Source organism: Epinephelus fuscoguttatus, linkage group LG5, assembly GCF_011397635.1.
Source record: "Epinephelus fuscoguttatus linkage group LG5, E.fuscoguttatus.final_Chr_v1".
NCBI classification, from domain to species: Eukaryota; Metazoa; Chordata; class Actinopteri; order Perciformes; family Serranidae; genus Epinephelus; species Epinephelus fuscoguttatus.
Window position 1 is genome coordinate 24,335,155 of NC_064756.1, and position 16,029 is coordinate 24,351,183.

Sequence of the window (16,029 nt, forward strand, 5' to 3'; positions counted from 1 at the left end):
ACGTAAAAGCTTCAAAATTCACAAGTAGGGTATTTACTGATGTGTTTTATGTCGTAGAACAAAACCTGAAACTTAAGCTTTTGTTAACCACAGACCTTATTTGAGGCATTTTACCAAAATCCCATTCAAAAAACGTATTGACTTTTAGATGAGAGAACCGGAAGTGCCGAAAGCACCAACAGAGTTCCGGGTTTACTGGCACACTCTATATTGTGGTTATACATGGCAATTAAGGCTGCCCTACATGTTATTGTAGGGCCATTTTAGCATTCAACACAATCTTATACAATATAGATGTTGCTCTTACTTAGATTAGTAGGGTTTTGTCTAAGTGTCTTTTCTTTATTTTTTATTTATTTATTTTTTCCTTAATGGATGCTTATCCTGTTTAAGCCTTTTAAAAAAAAATCTTCAAATGAAACAATCTAAGAGGTAACATTTCTTTTCTTGGCTAAAACAAAGACAGAAACACTCTGTCTGAACAAAAGCAAATTTAGATTTGTATTTTCTGCAAGCTGTGACATCTGAAATCTTCTTACATGTTTATTAGTTGTAACTGATTGAACTATGTAATTGCACTGCTGGGACTTTAACATTAGCTTCTTCTCTCTTTCACATCAAACTGTTGCTCCATTATTAACTGTTCAGCTCATTTTGTACTCCAGGTAATTGTTTGGGGGAATGCGGGGTGTCTTCATGGGGAAGAGATAATACTGCACTGTATATACTGTATCTAGTCCCACAGAGAATTTAATGTGCGAAGGAAGGATTGGAGATGATGCTGACAGAGTCTGACTGTGTCAGTGGAGCAGAAATGGAGCCCAAGAGAAGCGGCTCTGCAGGACACAGGATATTAACTTAGGTGTAGCAAAGAGGTGTAGGGAAATGTTTATGAAGTAGGTCAACTCTCTCTGGGAAAATAAAGATGGATGAGGAGCAAACACATCAGCAGTAGGAAGCATTAAGATGTGCTGTGGTACAGGTCAGTAGATAGAAAGATATAAAGTTTTTTGGGGGGAGCCAAAGTTTAATAAGTTCGAAAATAAGTAGGTGATGTCCCTAATTTTCCTTTAGCTGCAGACCCGAGCATTATGAGGCCTGTTTAATCATGTTTGCCTGTCCTCACAAGTATAAGATTGAATTTTAACCACTACAAATGATGTGCAAACTACCCAAACTGTTCTGATAGTACCAAACATGACTGATATTTCCGACTCAGTATTTGCATGTGACCTGCCTTCTTTTGAACACACCAAAGTGCAGAGCCTCACCGTCATATGTTAGTGGTCTGATCACTCCATTTTTAAACCATAGAAAATAAATCAAACTGTAAAAAGAGGTAGTGTTGGACCAATGGTAGAATTCAGTAGGTAATCATGAGCAGTTTTGGCTGTACTCCTTTACACTACGACTGTTTTTTTTAGGGGCTTCAAAGCTTGAGTGATAATTACATGCAAATATTCTAAGCCTTTACAGGACCTGATGGGACCTTGAATACTCATCAAATATATTCATACATGCTAATTAATCACCCAAACCCTAGCTGACTTTGGTAATATTAGCACCACTATGTCTGTGTCAGAGAGAGTGATAGAGAGAGGTAAGAGAAGGTGGACTATTGCAAGCAATGTTTCTGTAAGTCATTAATAACTCAGGCCTCATCGGTAGATGCAAAGCAAGTGCTTCACTACAGTTGCCAGCCACAGATAAACCATCTGCAATTTGTCTCACCTATTCCTTTCCCGCGTCAGACAGCCAATTTAATGTTTGAACTGCGGGTCGATGACCTTGCTGAGAACACTGGCCTCATTTGTCACCTCCTTTCAGTTTTCTTCACCATTCTAGTGGTGAAAAAACAAAACAAAAATTGAAGCATTCGCATACCGATGTAGATGTTGATTACCATGGCAATGATACAAGCGTCAAAGTTTCAAAGCATTCAGGTCAGCCTGACTTTACATCTACAAAACAGATTAGAATCCACCGTAACATAGCAAAGAGATCAACAGAGAGAGAGAAAATGGTAAATGTGAGTCTCAGGAGAAGTTTAAGTCAGTTATTTTACAGCCTTGATTATCCTCATAGGAGTCGGACCTCCAGGATTAAAAAATGAAACCAACACAGAAATACCAAAAACCACAGTTCCTCTAATGGCCACTTGAGGATGGCTCCAGAAGCAGATCAATCCCTGTAGACCCCCATCTTTAAATGTCCAACTTTGCAGCAAAAATGAACATGTTTACAGCCTGGTGCAAAATAAGGTTTTGGTCTTCAACATTTATGACAACTGTATGGGGGTGAATTTGTATGTAACTCACCACTAACATTTAGGCCTACCTAGATGTAGGTGCCGATATAACTCCTAACTGGAAGGCCATTGTAGCCAATCAGAAGGCAGTAGAAAAACGTCATTACCGTAAAAACAACAACAAGCGTACTAGGCGATTGGACGAATATATCGGCAATCGCCCAGCGGCTGAGTCTATCACGATTGGTTTCATTTTTGGCGATTTTTTTGGGCGATTTTTGTCATTTTATTTTGCTAAATTAATGGTCTGTCTCCACAGAATTCAACTCGGTACATATAGTCCATAATTACTATGTAGAGCACAATTCAAATATGTGCGTATTGGAACTGGCAGCTTCACACTGATTTCCGACGAGTCTTTCACAAAACACGTCAGTGATGGCGGAGCTGAAAGTTACGGCCGGGGTCCACCAGGCACGTCAGCGGCGCGACACGTCTGCAGCGCGAGTCCCGTAGCAGCTCGCCCCCCTGCTAATCAATTACAGCGGCTCCACCGGCAACGGGAGCAGTGCGACAACCCCCGTCTGCCGTGCGACAACTCTCTATTTTAGGATGCTCTTCTATTTTTGTCGCGCTACGCTCCCCTACGCGACCCTCCAGCAGATAAAAACTACATGAAATAGTGTGCTAAACGAGCACAGTGTGTTTTTAAATGAATAAACCATTATCAGAGGTGATATGTGATGATTTTTTTTCATGCATTTACCCATGTTTATCTGTGACATTGTGTAAATGTCCGTGGTGGACATTTGAAAACGAGTAGATGACAAACAGTACAGTAAACTTGTAGATAACTCAAATATACGTAATAACTTAGGTGGAAAATGCGTTAACAATCATGGCTCAGCCAACGGTAAACAAGACGCTTGACGTGACGCTTACGTTTGCAGCCGGTGGAACCCGGCCATAACGTTAATTCATAAACCATATTTGAGAACTACATAAAAAAAGATGTGCAGTTGTGCACCCCGATCGTTATAGTAGGACAGGTATGTTATCCCTATCTCCCACCTGTTGGCTGATTTAGAGGCTGTGAGCGAATGCGTCCTTCTGCAGCCATCAGACTCTTTTTAAAATGGTGTCGGACAGTCGTCTTCAGCCCGTCTTTACAGCTTATTACTCAGCAAAGATCTCAAGGTGATTTATTTTTTTTAATGAATAAGAGTATAGCCTATAAGCTGTATGTTTCAGTAAAATTTCAATTCAGTAATTTTGACATTAAAGACCACAGTCAGAGAATAAGGTGCAGGTAAATTTATTCAAACAGCATAAACAGTTGGTCGGTCCACAAAAGTTACACAGTAACAGTAGCCTGTGATAACAAATAAGTAAATATAAACGAAGGACATTGGAAAAAATAAAGTGCAAAAATCACACAATCATGTAAAATAATGATGTCCACTCCCTTTGCACTGTCTTTATAATAATGCCATTGAGGACGTGGCAAAAAAAAAAAAAACTTAAGCTGTTATAGCTGTTCTCAAAGCCTCCGTAGGCTTATTGCTTGAATAAATAAATACAAATAATAATAAATATAGGCTGAACGAAGAACAATGGAAAAATAAAGTGCAAAAATCACATAAAATAATAAAGTCCCTTTGCGCTGTCTTTAACGCGAAAACACTGTTTTACATGATTTTGGAGAGGAAAACGAGCATGTTAACCTTAACTGGCTTAAGCAAAGTGCGCATATGGTTAACAATGTTACCAGCCGTGCTAAACACCCTCTCTGATGGCATGCTTGTTGCCGGTATGCACAGATACTTCCGTGCCATGTTGGACATGAGTGGGCTCGCAAAGCATGCTGCATTTTTTTTGCTGCATTCATGTGGTGTCGGGAGATCCGAGTTGCCGAGTTGTTTTTCTGACATGAGGTGGCGTTCATGTGAATTATCCCATTCTGAAAGTCATTTTTCGATTCTTTCCGACATCACATGAATGCAACATTCCCCCTCTTTTTTTTCTCCGCCACACACACAACTGCCGAATATATCGGCATCCGCCGGTTGATGGGCTGACAGTGGCCAGTTGGAAATTTTTAATATATCGCCCAACCCTAAAGCGTACTATTATGCAGCAGGAGCAATCTCCGTAATAGCACACTCTCGCGCCTCTGTTGCTGGATGTGGTTGAGTAGCGTTAGTTGTATGATACAGCCACAAAGTGCTGATATGCTGCTAAATAGCAGCAGTATTTTGTTTAGGTCCATCCTCAAATCGTCTCTCGCACACACTGGATTGGGTAATAACACAGCTGTTTTCTGTTTACGTCGCACACTGTGACGTCATACAATGGAGACGAGACAAAATAACTCCGGTTATCCTGTCCACACATGACTGCTGACACCGGACCTTTCCAAAAAGTTCACCCTGGACTCCGGTTGCAAATAACTCCGGTTACAGGGGCCCAAAACTGCGGCTGTGTGGATGAAAGGCCAAACCGTGAGCAAAGTGTCACGGTTTTATAAATACCCACGTTGGTGTGGACAGCCCCTTAATCAGGGCTTAAAATTTAAACATATTTAAAGGTGGGGCTGCTTGAGTGCCAGGCTGTCTGTGAGGCAGTCTATGAGTCAGATGCACCACTCATTTCTCCACAGCTCCACCCTTTCCTCAAAATATGGTCAATTCCGGCTCCAAAAAGCCAAAATAAAATGGCCAAAATGCCAAACTTCAGACTTCAAAACGGCAGTCCACAAACCAATGACACAGTAGCTATATACATTGTTTTATATAGTCTATGTCAGACAGTCAGCTAGATGTGACCTTAGTTAGGAAAGAAAATAAAAAAAATGAAAACTGGAGTTCACTCTGTAATATTTGAACTGTAAGCATGTAAGTGTTGGGATAAGGCTGTGTTTATATGACTGAAGCTGTGTCTAGTGTTAGAAGTGTCGAGGCTTGTGGTTATAAGTTTAAGTTTAAGTTTATTTCCTTTATTAATCCCCCAGAGGGGAAATTCAATGTTTTCACTCTTGCTTGTCAATTACACACAGGTCCGAAAGACACACACATGCACAAACAGGACCTATACATGCACAAAGTGGAGAGAGATGTCAGAGTGAGGGGGCTGCCCTTGGTGAGGCGCCCTGAGCGGTTGGGGGGTTCGGTGCCTTGCTCAAGGGCACCTCGGCAGTGCCCAGGAGGTGAACTGGCCCCTCTCCTTTGGTCTTTGGTCCGGACAGGGACTCGAACAGGCGACCCTCCGGTTCCCAGCCTAAGTCCCTATGGACTGAGCTACTGCGGAATCTAGCTGAGCTTTGTATTTTAGGCTGAATTCAACTGAACATTTGATTTGTCTGGTTGAATACTGATAAATCCACAAACACACTTTATCCTGCTTGTAATCCAGATCCATGCTGATAGAGACTAAATTATGGCACTCAGGATTTTTACATCACATCCACTGCTGTTCAGAGAGATCCAAGAATCAAGAGTTTAAAATGCAGGATATTCAGGAGAGATAGATGGACACAGAGAAAATGAGCATGTGGAAAAGAGAGGCACACAGCTCTTGTTTTAATTAATCCTCAGACAGACATGAAAGAGGAAGGAGGGGGGCATTTTATTAGTCCTTCCTAATGTGATCTTCATCCACTGTAGTTTGGAGAATCTCTTAATCCGATAGCATTGCACCTACAGTTCTTAAACCCTGGGCTTAGATTTACTGTAATATCCGCACACATGATAAATCTCTTTAACACCTACAAACACGATTGCTGTTGCAAATGTCTCTGGGTGTGTTTGCCCTTTTAGCTGGAAGAAACACAACAAATGAGGAGCTGGAGAGCATGTTGGAGAGCGACAACCCGGCTATCTTTACCTCGGGGGTAAGCGATGCAATAGATGCAAAATAGATACAACATAGATGCACACAACGCATGCTTTTAATCTAATTGTACTCCTCTCTTGACCCTCTCCATCTGTTAGATCATTATGGACAACATCACCGAGCAAGCCATGAATGAGATCGAGACGCGGCACAATGAGATCATCAAGCTGGAAAACAGTATCAGAGAGCTTCACGACATGTTCATGGACATGGCCATGCTGGTGGAGAGCCAGGTGAAAACATCGATCCTCTCTCAGCCCCTACAGATGTGCCAAATGCATGTGGAAACAAACCTGAAAATACGGTCATAAATTGGCAATCCATCTGCCAACATGAACGCTATAACGAAGAGTCCAGTTTGTAGATTTAGTATTTCTTCCTGTCAGTGGTTTGAAAATGTGCCCTGGCTAATGCAAAAGTTCAGCAGCACACTGTACTCACAGTGGTAAAATCATTAACCAGCTGTCGTGCTGCAGCAGCTGCTGCTTCTCCCTGTCATGAAAATAACTTGACTTTAGACAGACGGCAACTGCCAGTCTTTTAATTTACATATGAGTTGTAGAGTGTATTAGTACAGACTTGGAAGGAGGTTGTGTGTTTTTTTTTTGCTCCATCTGGTTGTCTGTTTGTTAAATATCTCAGTAAATTTAGACAGAATTGGGGGCATGGATAACTATTGGCGCAAAGATCAGTTGACTGGAGTTTGGTCGTAATCTTTATTTGGGATTTCTGCCATTAGACCATTTTTAAAAATGTAATTATCATGCTGTGTTTATGAGCTGTAAGAAAAATCTGACATCCAGGACTTTAAAGTTGGCAACTGAACAGCGTTGCATTAATGTGCTGCTTTGCACAGGGGCTCTGGCTTTGTAAGTTACTGAAATGTATCATGTCCCTGTTGGAAGTTTAATTCAGTGAGAGAACAGAGATGCTGTATAGACTGGTGTACACTGTACTGAGAAACTTGCATCATGCAGTGGGCAGTGAACACGACAATATACTTCAAAGTCACACGCATACTTCATGCTCATGTGTAAGAGCTACCTTTGCTAGGTAAATCTGTAGGCCTTCCTTTATATGAGACTGCATTAGTGTGTGGGATGAGCCCCCACAGAGATAAACTGGTTTTCCTCATTGGAAATACAGTCTGAATTATGCATAAGGAAATGTGAGCACATGCATAAGAAAATATGCTGAATGACAAATATGAAAGTAAATTGTTGCATGTAAGTGATATGAATTGCAGCACAATGCAATAGCAGGCATAATTGTAGTGTGGGAGTGATAATTGTTGAAATGTCTCATAATTCAGTAGTATTGTGTGTATTTGTGTTCACATACTCTTTCATTCTCTTGTCACGCCTATAAATGCTCCAAATGTAAATAATTCAGTGGACTAACCCTTCTTTTAATAACGGAGTGCCACTTTTAAGATTATACTGTACTTGAGTCTGGTAATTTTCTCAGCTTTGCACTCTTGTTTCTCTTTCTTTCCCACACACTGTCATCACCACAATGACTCTGAGCTCTAGAGAACAGAGAACGGCGATCCCCTTCTAACACAGAAAGGTAATCCACCTGTGATTCCTTTTTTTTAAAAAAATTATTTATATACTTAAATCATTATTGCTGTGCATGAAGACCCGTATGAGTGTTGGTTCTTTATCATTTAACAATCCTAGGTCAGTGCTAAATGTGCTTCTTGACAAATGCTGATTTAGACATGGTAATGACATCTGCTGCTTTCATAAACTAAAGTGTTAGTAAGAAGGAGCGTGTGGATAGGTATATGAAAAGAGGAAGACAAAAGAGCACTTGGTATCTTTTTCAAAGCCCACACAATACAACACACTATGATGCTCATATAATAAGCATCAAAATTAGAATTACTTAAAGAAGCTGTGTGAAGGATTTAGTGGCATCTAGAGGACCTCAAATTACAACCATATGTAACTTCTCCCATGTGGCAAGCATGAACTTCCGGTCAGGATTCCTTCAGTTTTCATAGTTGAGGAGGTTTTTACCGGGAGCTGAATTATCCGCAGAGAGCTCTTCCTCTCAAAAACAAATTGACAACGTGATTAAACCAGTATAAACACTGGATAAAGCAGTTTCATGTGAAATATCAGTGTTTCTCTGATGCTGTTCGGCTGCTCACCGGCTGCTACCACAGCACCTGCTAATGTGTGCTGACTATTTTTCTCTCTGATAACTTAAGATGCTGGAGGCTTTTACCGGGGGCCAAATTATCCACAGAGGTCTCTTCCACCAACAAAGCAAACAGGCTCAGTGATTTAAACACTGAATGAAGCAGTTTAACTTAAAATAATGTGGAGTGGGGCGTCGGTGGCTTAGTGGTAGAGCAGGCGCCCCATGTACAAGGCTGTTGCCGCAGCGGCCCAGGTTCGACTCCAGCCTGTGACCCTTTGCTGCATGTCACTCCCTCTCTCTCTCTCCCCCCTTCACGCTCATCTGTCCTATCGAATAAAGGCTTAAAAATGCCCGAAAAATATATTAAATAAATAAATAAAGTGGAGTGAAAAATAAGTGTTCGGCTCATTACGGAGGGGGCGTTACCTATGGTAGCCAACGCAAAAACGCGACTAGCCCTATCAAGAGTCAGTGTTTACCTTGTCACTTCTGGGCTTCTGTAGAAACATTGTGGTGCAGCATCATGGTGGACTCTGTGGATGAGCTTCCGCTCCCTGTGTAGATATAAATGGCTCATTCTAAGGTAACAAAAAGACAACGATTCTTATTTTCAGGTGATTATACACTAAAGAAAACATACTTATTATTTTATATTCCATTTATGCCAATGTATAACCCTACACACTGGACCTTTAAATCACATCTGTGAAAGTCTTGATGTGGTGTCAAATATGAGCTCCCAACACAACTAAAATGACATTGTCTCTTGTCTTTCATTCAGGGTGCACTGGTGAACAACATTGAGCGAAGTGTGCTGGCCGCCCATGAATATGTGGAGCAGACAAAGGAGAACATCCCAAAATGCAAAAAGTTCAAAAAGACTGGCAAACGGGTGAGATGCAAGATGCACACGTTCTACCAACTGACTCATTATATCCTCTTTTTTTTCCCTCTTTTCTTTCTCCTTTTCTGCTTCCCATCCCATTATTCCTCCCCTTCCTCTCACCTCCTCTCCATCTGTATCCACCCCTCCTCCTGCCTCCACATCTGGCTCCCACTTTCTTCTTCCTGTCTGCATGTTTTCCACACCTCCTCTGTAACTAACCTCTCCTAGGGGGAAATGATAGACCGCATAGAGTACAATGTGGAGCACTCAGTAGACTATGTGGAGAGGGCAGTATCAGACACTAAGAAGGCGGTTAAATACCAGAGTAAAGCCCGGAGGGTGAGTCACAAGTACAGTAAAACAGTGCATGTGCCCATGCATGCTATCGCATGATGAAGTGATAGAGAACTTCATTAATGTTGTACATTATTGTTGTACTATATATATATATATATATATATATAGTAGTGTGTAACTGTTGTCAGTTTATGTGTGCATGTATTCTGCATGTGGAGCATGTGTGTTGTGAGTGTATTTGACATGTTCTACAGCAGGGATTTCAAAGCAGGTGTGTGTATACCTCAGGTTTACCAGAGTATTTATCTAAAAAACAAACAAAAAAACACCTGAACATTACCTGCTGCCGAGAATTCAAGAAATATAAGAATGTCAGACAGGTCAATTTAGATACTAATAGTAATGACACATTCCTGAATAAAGCAAGTACAAGTAGTACAAATGTAAATCCAGTTCTCTTACTACATTCATAAACTGTAAAAAATGTCATTTTTTAAACGAAAGTTGTTGTACTTGATTTTAGTATCTTCAGCTCCTGGGTCCAGCTTCTTATTGACCGTACATGAGAGTGATATCCAGAGTTGGGCTTGTGTGAAAATTTTTTTTGTACCGGTTTGACATTAAGCCAAACGGCATCTTTAGACTGCAGTGGTATTGTGAATTTTACCACTAGGTGTCACACTTGACTCAGCAACAGCTCCTGAACGGAACATAACCACTTCGTATCCTAACAGCAAACGAGCATCCAGCTATCACATTGCATTGTGTAACATTGGCACTCTCTGTCAACATTAATTAGTTAGCATGAACTTAAGGGTTAACTCAGGGTTTTCAGTACTGCAAAGCTTGTTCTCTTTTTACTGGGATAAATCACCAAAGCAACTTATGCAGAACAGCTACCCTGCTCTGGAGCAGGTTAACTTCAGGGTATTGGATCATAGCCTGTAAACACCCTGACGTCTGACCAATCAGATCACTGAATTAAAATTATCCATGGACAAAATTCCAGAGTCTCAGGTAAAAAAGAGTAGTCTATACTGTATATTATTATAGGTCAGTAGAATGAGTTCATTGTTCCAGGGCTCTATTTCCACTGGTTTTGAAACAGAGCTTTTAATAAACATGGGGATCGTTTACAAAACTTAACAGATGACTTAGCCAGATTGAACTTGTGCAAAGTTAACTGTAGTCTGCACTGATCGCTGACAGTGCTGATTCCATCACTGCAGTTTTGAATCACATGAGATACCGACACGATGAGAACTAGGATAAAACAGATAATATTTTATTAGTAAAGTAATCCACACGTTGTTAATTAGCTCCTGTTATTATAAATGCCACATTTCAGTCAGTTAGACCTCATCAGTCATTAACAAGGCTACTTTCCCACCATTACTTAAGTAGCAGAAACAGTCTGGCATCACTTTAAAGTGTTTTATGTGACATATTCAGAGTAGTTTCATTATCATCCAACTGAACAGTAAAAAAATACTATATACTTATATTACAAATAGCCCAGTGATACCTGCACATAATGTAAATCTGTTTTTTCAATGTTTACACATTTTCTGTTATAAAATTACAGAGTATTATTTATATCCCACGCCATTGACATTACACTGTCTGGCAGTTGCAGACACTTTCGGTACCCTTTCATCTCATATCATATGAAGCAGCCTACTTCATTCATGGCTCTGATGATGTCACTCGTAATTAACAGCCCCGCCTCTTTCACATGTATATGCTTGTGGCTGGATAGGGAACCCAGAGTTGACTGAACTAGTTGATACTCAGCTTTGTAGTACCGGTCATCCAGACGGCCAATGTTAGGGTTAGTCATGCCAGATAGTGAGAAGATATCATGGGTAAGTTGAACTGGCTTTGTAGTACAGGCATCTGATCAGATTGGAGACATAATCACATCAATCACAACCACTTGATGTTTCGGTCTTTCGGCCTTCTTCTGCTTGTTGATCTTGAAAAAGGCCCAAAGGCCAAAACATCATCTAAATAAAAGAAATGCATAGGGAGTGTACAACACTTGGTTTCTACAATCATATTTACTGGGGATGACATACAATATAGCCAACAACAAATAGCCTGGCTTGTTATTAGCCTTACCGTACAAGAAAATCTCAGCTCCTTGGCGATCTCCCTCCAGCCAGCTGCCACCTTATTTTGGTTTTTGTAGTGACACATAGAGGTACTGGGTAGATAATTCCTCATTTTAATTATATGAATCAGCCATTCCTGAGCCATAATGGCACTTTCAAAGTGAGCAACAGAAATAAATAGAAACAGGGTGTCTGACACAGTGGTTCACCATGTAGCTTGTGGTTAGGTAGGACACCTCTTTCATTGGCTTCACATCCGAAATGTTGCCATATATGCACAGGGTTTTTTTTTCCGAGAGGGACCCTCTGCCATGTCCCCTCTCATCACCTCAAAATACACATGAACTTTCTAGTAAAAAACACAACATGTGTCACTCCTCCCCCTCTCCCGCCTCGACTGACATATTAACTCCCTCATGGTGCCGTGCAGTCTGTGCAGTCCAACATGTCTCTGTGCACTGTTAGTCACCAGTGGCTCCGTAGTCTTTTTATAAACATATAAACATAATATTATGTTAATCATATTGTCATATTGCTCATTACTCATGCAATACAAGTTGGATTTAGCACAGTGATGCTGTTGGCGCAAGCTGCTGATGGAGGCTACCTAATTTGCCAGAATATGTCATATTGACAAAATGTCAGTTCAGCTGGTTTGCATAAATCAAGCTGGTTTAAGCTCATACACCAGACCATACCAGCAAAACCAGCGAGCAAATACTACGCTCCTTGTCACTAACACTTGAATTCATTTAAGAATTGATGGAGACTGTTGAGGAAAAAGAGCCAAAGCCGAAACATCAACAATTCCTGGATCGCTATGTTTTGTGCCAGCCTTAACTATCAGATTGTGAATAGTGTTAGATTAACATTCACATATTTGGAACACCGCAAGTGGTGTCGATGAAAGGGCACTTGAGCTCATCTGACCGGGCTGCAGGGGTACGGCAGACCAAAACATCTGGGAACAACTGGTCAGGGTTACCATCATTCCTTCATTTAACAACCTGCCCCACAGTGGAACACCTCTGCCACCTCTTGGTTAATATCTACAATAGCACTCAAAGGTAGAGGAATTTCATTCATGACATGACACCAACTCAACATAATTATGTCCCCCACTTAGAATCAAAGACTGTGCACCTCAGAAATGTCTTTTTCTTCCCTTCTTCCTTTTTCTTCTGTTTCTCATTCTTTCTGCCTCTACATCCACTGAATCATTATCTGACACTCTGCCCTCCTTGTTTCCCCTCCCATTTCCCCCATCCAGAAGGTGATCCTGATAGGAGGTTGTATTGCAGCATGTCTGACCGTCCTCATTATTTCCCTCGCAGTTGGACTCAGTTAGGACTCTAAGAAATCCCTAAGAGCTGACAGGGCAGGAAGTGATGCCTCCTCCTGTGGGTCTAATGTTCGGCAGTTAAAACGTACTGTATAGTGGGCTCTGTACTGTGCAGTCAGTAACTGCGTGTGAAGTAAGAAGAAGGCTTACATTACTACCCTAAAGACAGTCCGACATGGTTCTGTGCACTCAAATATCTTACGTTTACTTTTACATATATTTTTTAATACATAGGCCTACATTTTTCTAAACTAACAGCCAAATACTTTGACGAGCTAACGTGTGCCTTGTGTCCATTTGTGTCCATTTGTGTCATGATTCACATATTGTTGTCATGCGCATGTTCTGCAGTCTTCTGAGGAGCTTTGCATGTTTTTCTACAAAAACAAAGCTGCAGATACTAAGTGGTTATATTAATCAAAATGCATGTGTTGAATTGAAAAACGAAAGTGCATATACCTCAGCAAAGTTCATGAACAGTCAGTCTCATATACTTACAGATGTGTCCAACATTGAGAACCCTGAAAAAAGTTTTTGAGTCCATGATCAAGGTTCAAAAATATAAATGTTTCCTTCTTTTTTTCTTTGTTTTAAAGATATATAATTTTTTTTGGCTTTTTTGCCTTTAATTTATGGGAAAGCTAAGTGTGAAGGGGGAGAGAGAGAGAGAGAGAGAGAGAGAGAGAGCAGCAAAGGGCCATGGGCTGGAGTCGAGCCCAGCCCGTTGCAGCTACAGACTTGTACATGGAGCGCCTGCTCTATCCACCAAGCCACCAATGCTCCTATAAATGTTTCCTTTTTTGAAGCATTCAAGCAATATTTTTACCATATGGGAAATAAACATTGTTTTCTTGCTGAGAGTTAAGAGAGAAGATCAATAAAAACAATGTGTAAAAATGACAAGGGGGGTTATGAGTGACATCTGATTTCACACACATACAAAATGAACTTTTCTAGGCTTTGGCAAAGTTTTACAAATATAAAACCATCCATCTATCCATTATATGTAACCACTTGTCATATTCAGGGCTGGAGCCTAGCCAAGGTACTTGTAAACGTTCTTTGTTGCCTGTGGACAGAGCCAGGCTTGCTGTTTCCCCTACTTTCCCTCCTATTTTTATGCTAAGCTAAGCTCACCAGCTTCTTATGTACTGCAGATGAGAGTGGTATTAATCCTCTAAACTAATTATTATCTGAAAATGGGTAAGCGTGTGTCCAAAACTATTCCTTTAAGAACTGGAGACCGATTCCTCAGGGTTTAAATGATGGACATTGGCTGTTTTTGAATGTTGAGGCATGTGTGCTTAAATGACGTATTTTATGATTTAACTTTGCTTTAAAGTCACTGTGTGGATTTTTACAGAAAACTGAAACGACCTCAGTAAACACTGGCTCAGTCTGTAGTCTGCTTATTTCAGAAGGTAGCTTCATGCATCCTTAGCTACCACCAGATGGCGCCAAACTTTAGCATTTCCATTATCTACACATTGTGGCTTTAAATATAGTAATGATTCATGTTTGTGGCATGTATGAACACACTGTGTTGTGTTTAATGTGTTATGAACAACATGCAGGAACCAAAGATTAATGATTTTTTAAAGTAGAGCATGTGGAAATGCCTCTAAATCACAGTGACACTCCAACATTATCAGATATATTCAAATCAAATAGTCTCTCTCCTGCATTGTGTTCGTCTACTCTTTTTCTGATTATTATACAAATTGTAATGTGTTAAAATAAAATACAACTTACATCTCTAACATGTTTTCCTTTGCCCCCCATTTGCTGCTATGGATGACTGTTAAACTGTTCTTGTTACCGCTTACAGAAGAAAATTATGATTATTATATGCTGTGTGGTTCTGGGAATCGTCATTGCTTCCATTGTTGGAGGAACGCTGGGCTAAACCTCAACCACAGTCACACTTTAAGACACACAACCGCACACACAACAGAGCAAAAACACAACAGATTGACATTTTCAGTTTCCTGTTTTTATGAATGCAATTTAGTGCAAGGGGCGTTATTTACTGTACGACGCATTTGATGTGTGGCGTACAGGGCAAGAGGTGTTTTCGCATGAGTTGCTATTTTGTAAATGTGTGGTGCTGCGAACTGTTTATCTGAGTGTTGTCAATGATATGATGTTTCCAAAAGTGAATTGTTGAATGAAAAAAGTTTTACTAAATGATATGTAACACTATACTAATACATTCCAACTTCCAAATATGACACTTAATCAGTTGTAATGCCTGTTTTGTGTTGTACAGACAAAGACGGGCCGCTAATCTGTGTTTTCAAAGCCACGTTATCTGTAGACCCTTTGTTTAATCACATCTTGATTGACTTTATCTTTTCGTCTGACGTTCTCTCTCTGATGTCCTCTACCTCCCTCCAACAGCCCTGCATGGTTTAGTTCACTGTAAAGTGGTGTTTTGTTTTCTATTGCAAATGAGAAAGAAGACACGTTGGATATTTTGCTGGTAGAATCATCATACTGCCAAATTTTTCTAATGTCATCTCTTATAGTTTTTGGGAAGCAATGCTACTGTACTTAACTTCTGGCCTTACCAGTTGTACAGCATTTCTGACCGTTGCTCCAGTGTTGAGTGTGTGCATGTGAAAGAGGATATGTGTGTGTGTTCATTTGTAGCTACATGTTTGAACGTGCTGAGTGCGAGTCGTGGGATGAGAACATGAGGTCTTGTTAATAGCCACCTGTGTCTTTGTTTTGTATAAAGTGTAAACTGATATAAAGCTCTCTAACACTGCCAGTATGTTCAAATAAGCTGTTAAAATGGAGTCTAGTCTGGTTGGATTGATAATTCTGGTCTGTAAGTGAAAACACTTGCTGATGTTTCTTGTCTTTTATAAACCCCAGCTTTAAACAGAGCATATCCTTCTGTCAAGCTACTTCAATGTTTATTTTTATGAGTGAACATGAGTCAGTGAAAGCGTCAGCATGAACTCAAAGTAGCGCTGTAAAAGACTCTTGTGTCAGTTTTCTGGTGACATATCAGACATGAACAGACTGTAACCATGTTACCATGTTGCCTACTCATATTGTTGCCTTTGTGTTGTATTGTGATAACCTGGTTTTG

The 16,029-nt window shown here is 40.4% G+C and overlaps 1 protein-coding gene across 6 annotated transcripts in view; it reads left to right on the forward strand.

Annotated features, from left to right (window-relative positions):
- Positions 1-16,029, forward strand: part of stx1a (syntaxin 1A (brain)) — a 98,815-nt gene extending 82,786 nt beyond the window's left edge. The window contains exons 7-10 of one of the 6 annotated variants that reach the window (XR_007449366.1): positions 6,064-6,137; positions 6,238-7,708; positions 9,072-9,182; positions 12,858-12,881. Coding sequence is in view for 4 of the 6 variants with exons in the window: in XM_049576417.1 (XP_049432374.1) it covers positions 6,064-6,137; positions 6,238-6,372; positions 9,072-9,404 (542 nt within the window). In the remaining 2 variants the exon portion in view is untranslated. Of the gene's footprint in view, positions 1-6,063; positions 6,138-6,237; positions 7,709-9,071; positions 9,516-12,857 lie in introns of those variants that run through there. The other 5 variants (XM_049576419.1, XM_049576420.1, XM_049576418.1 and 2 more) reach the window with 5 other exon arrangements.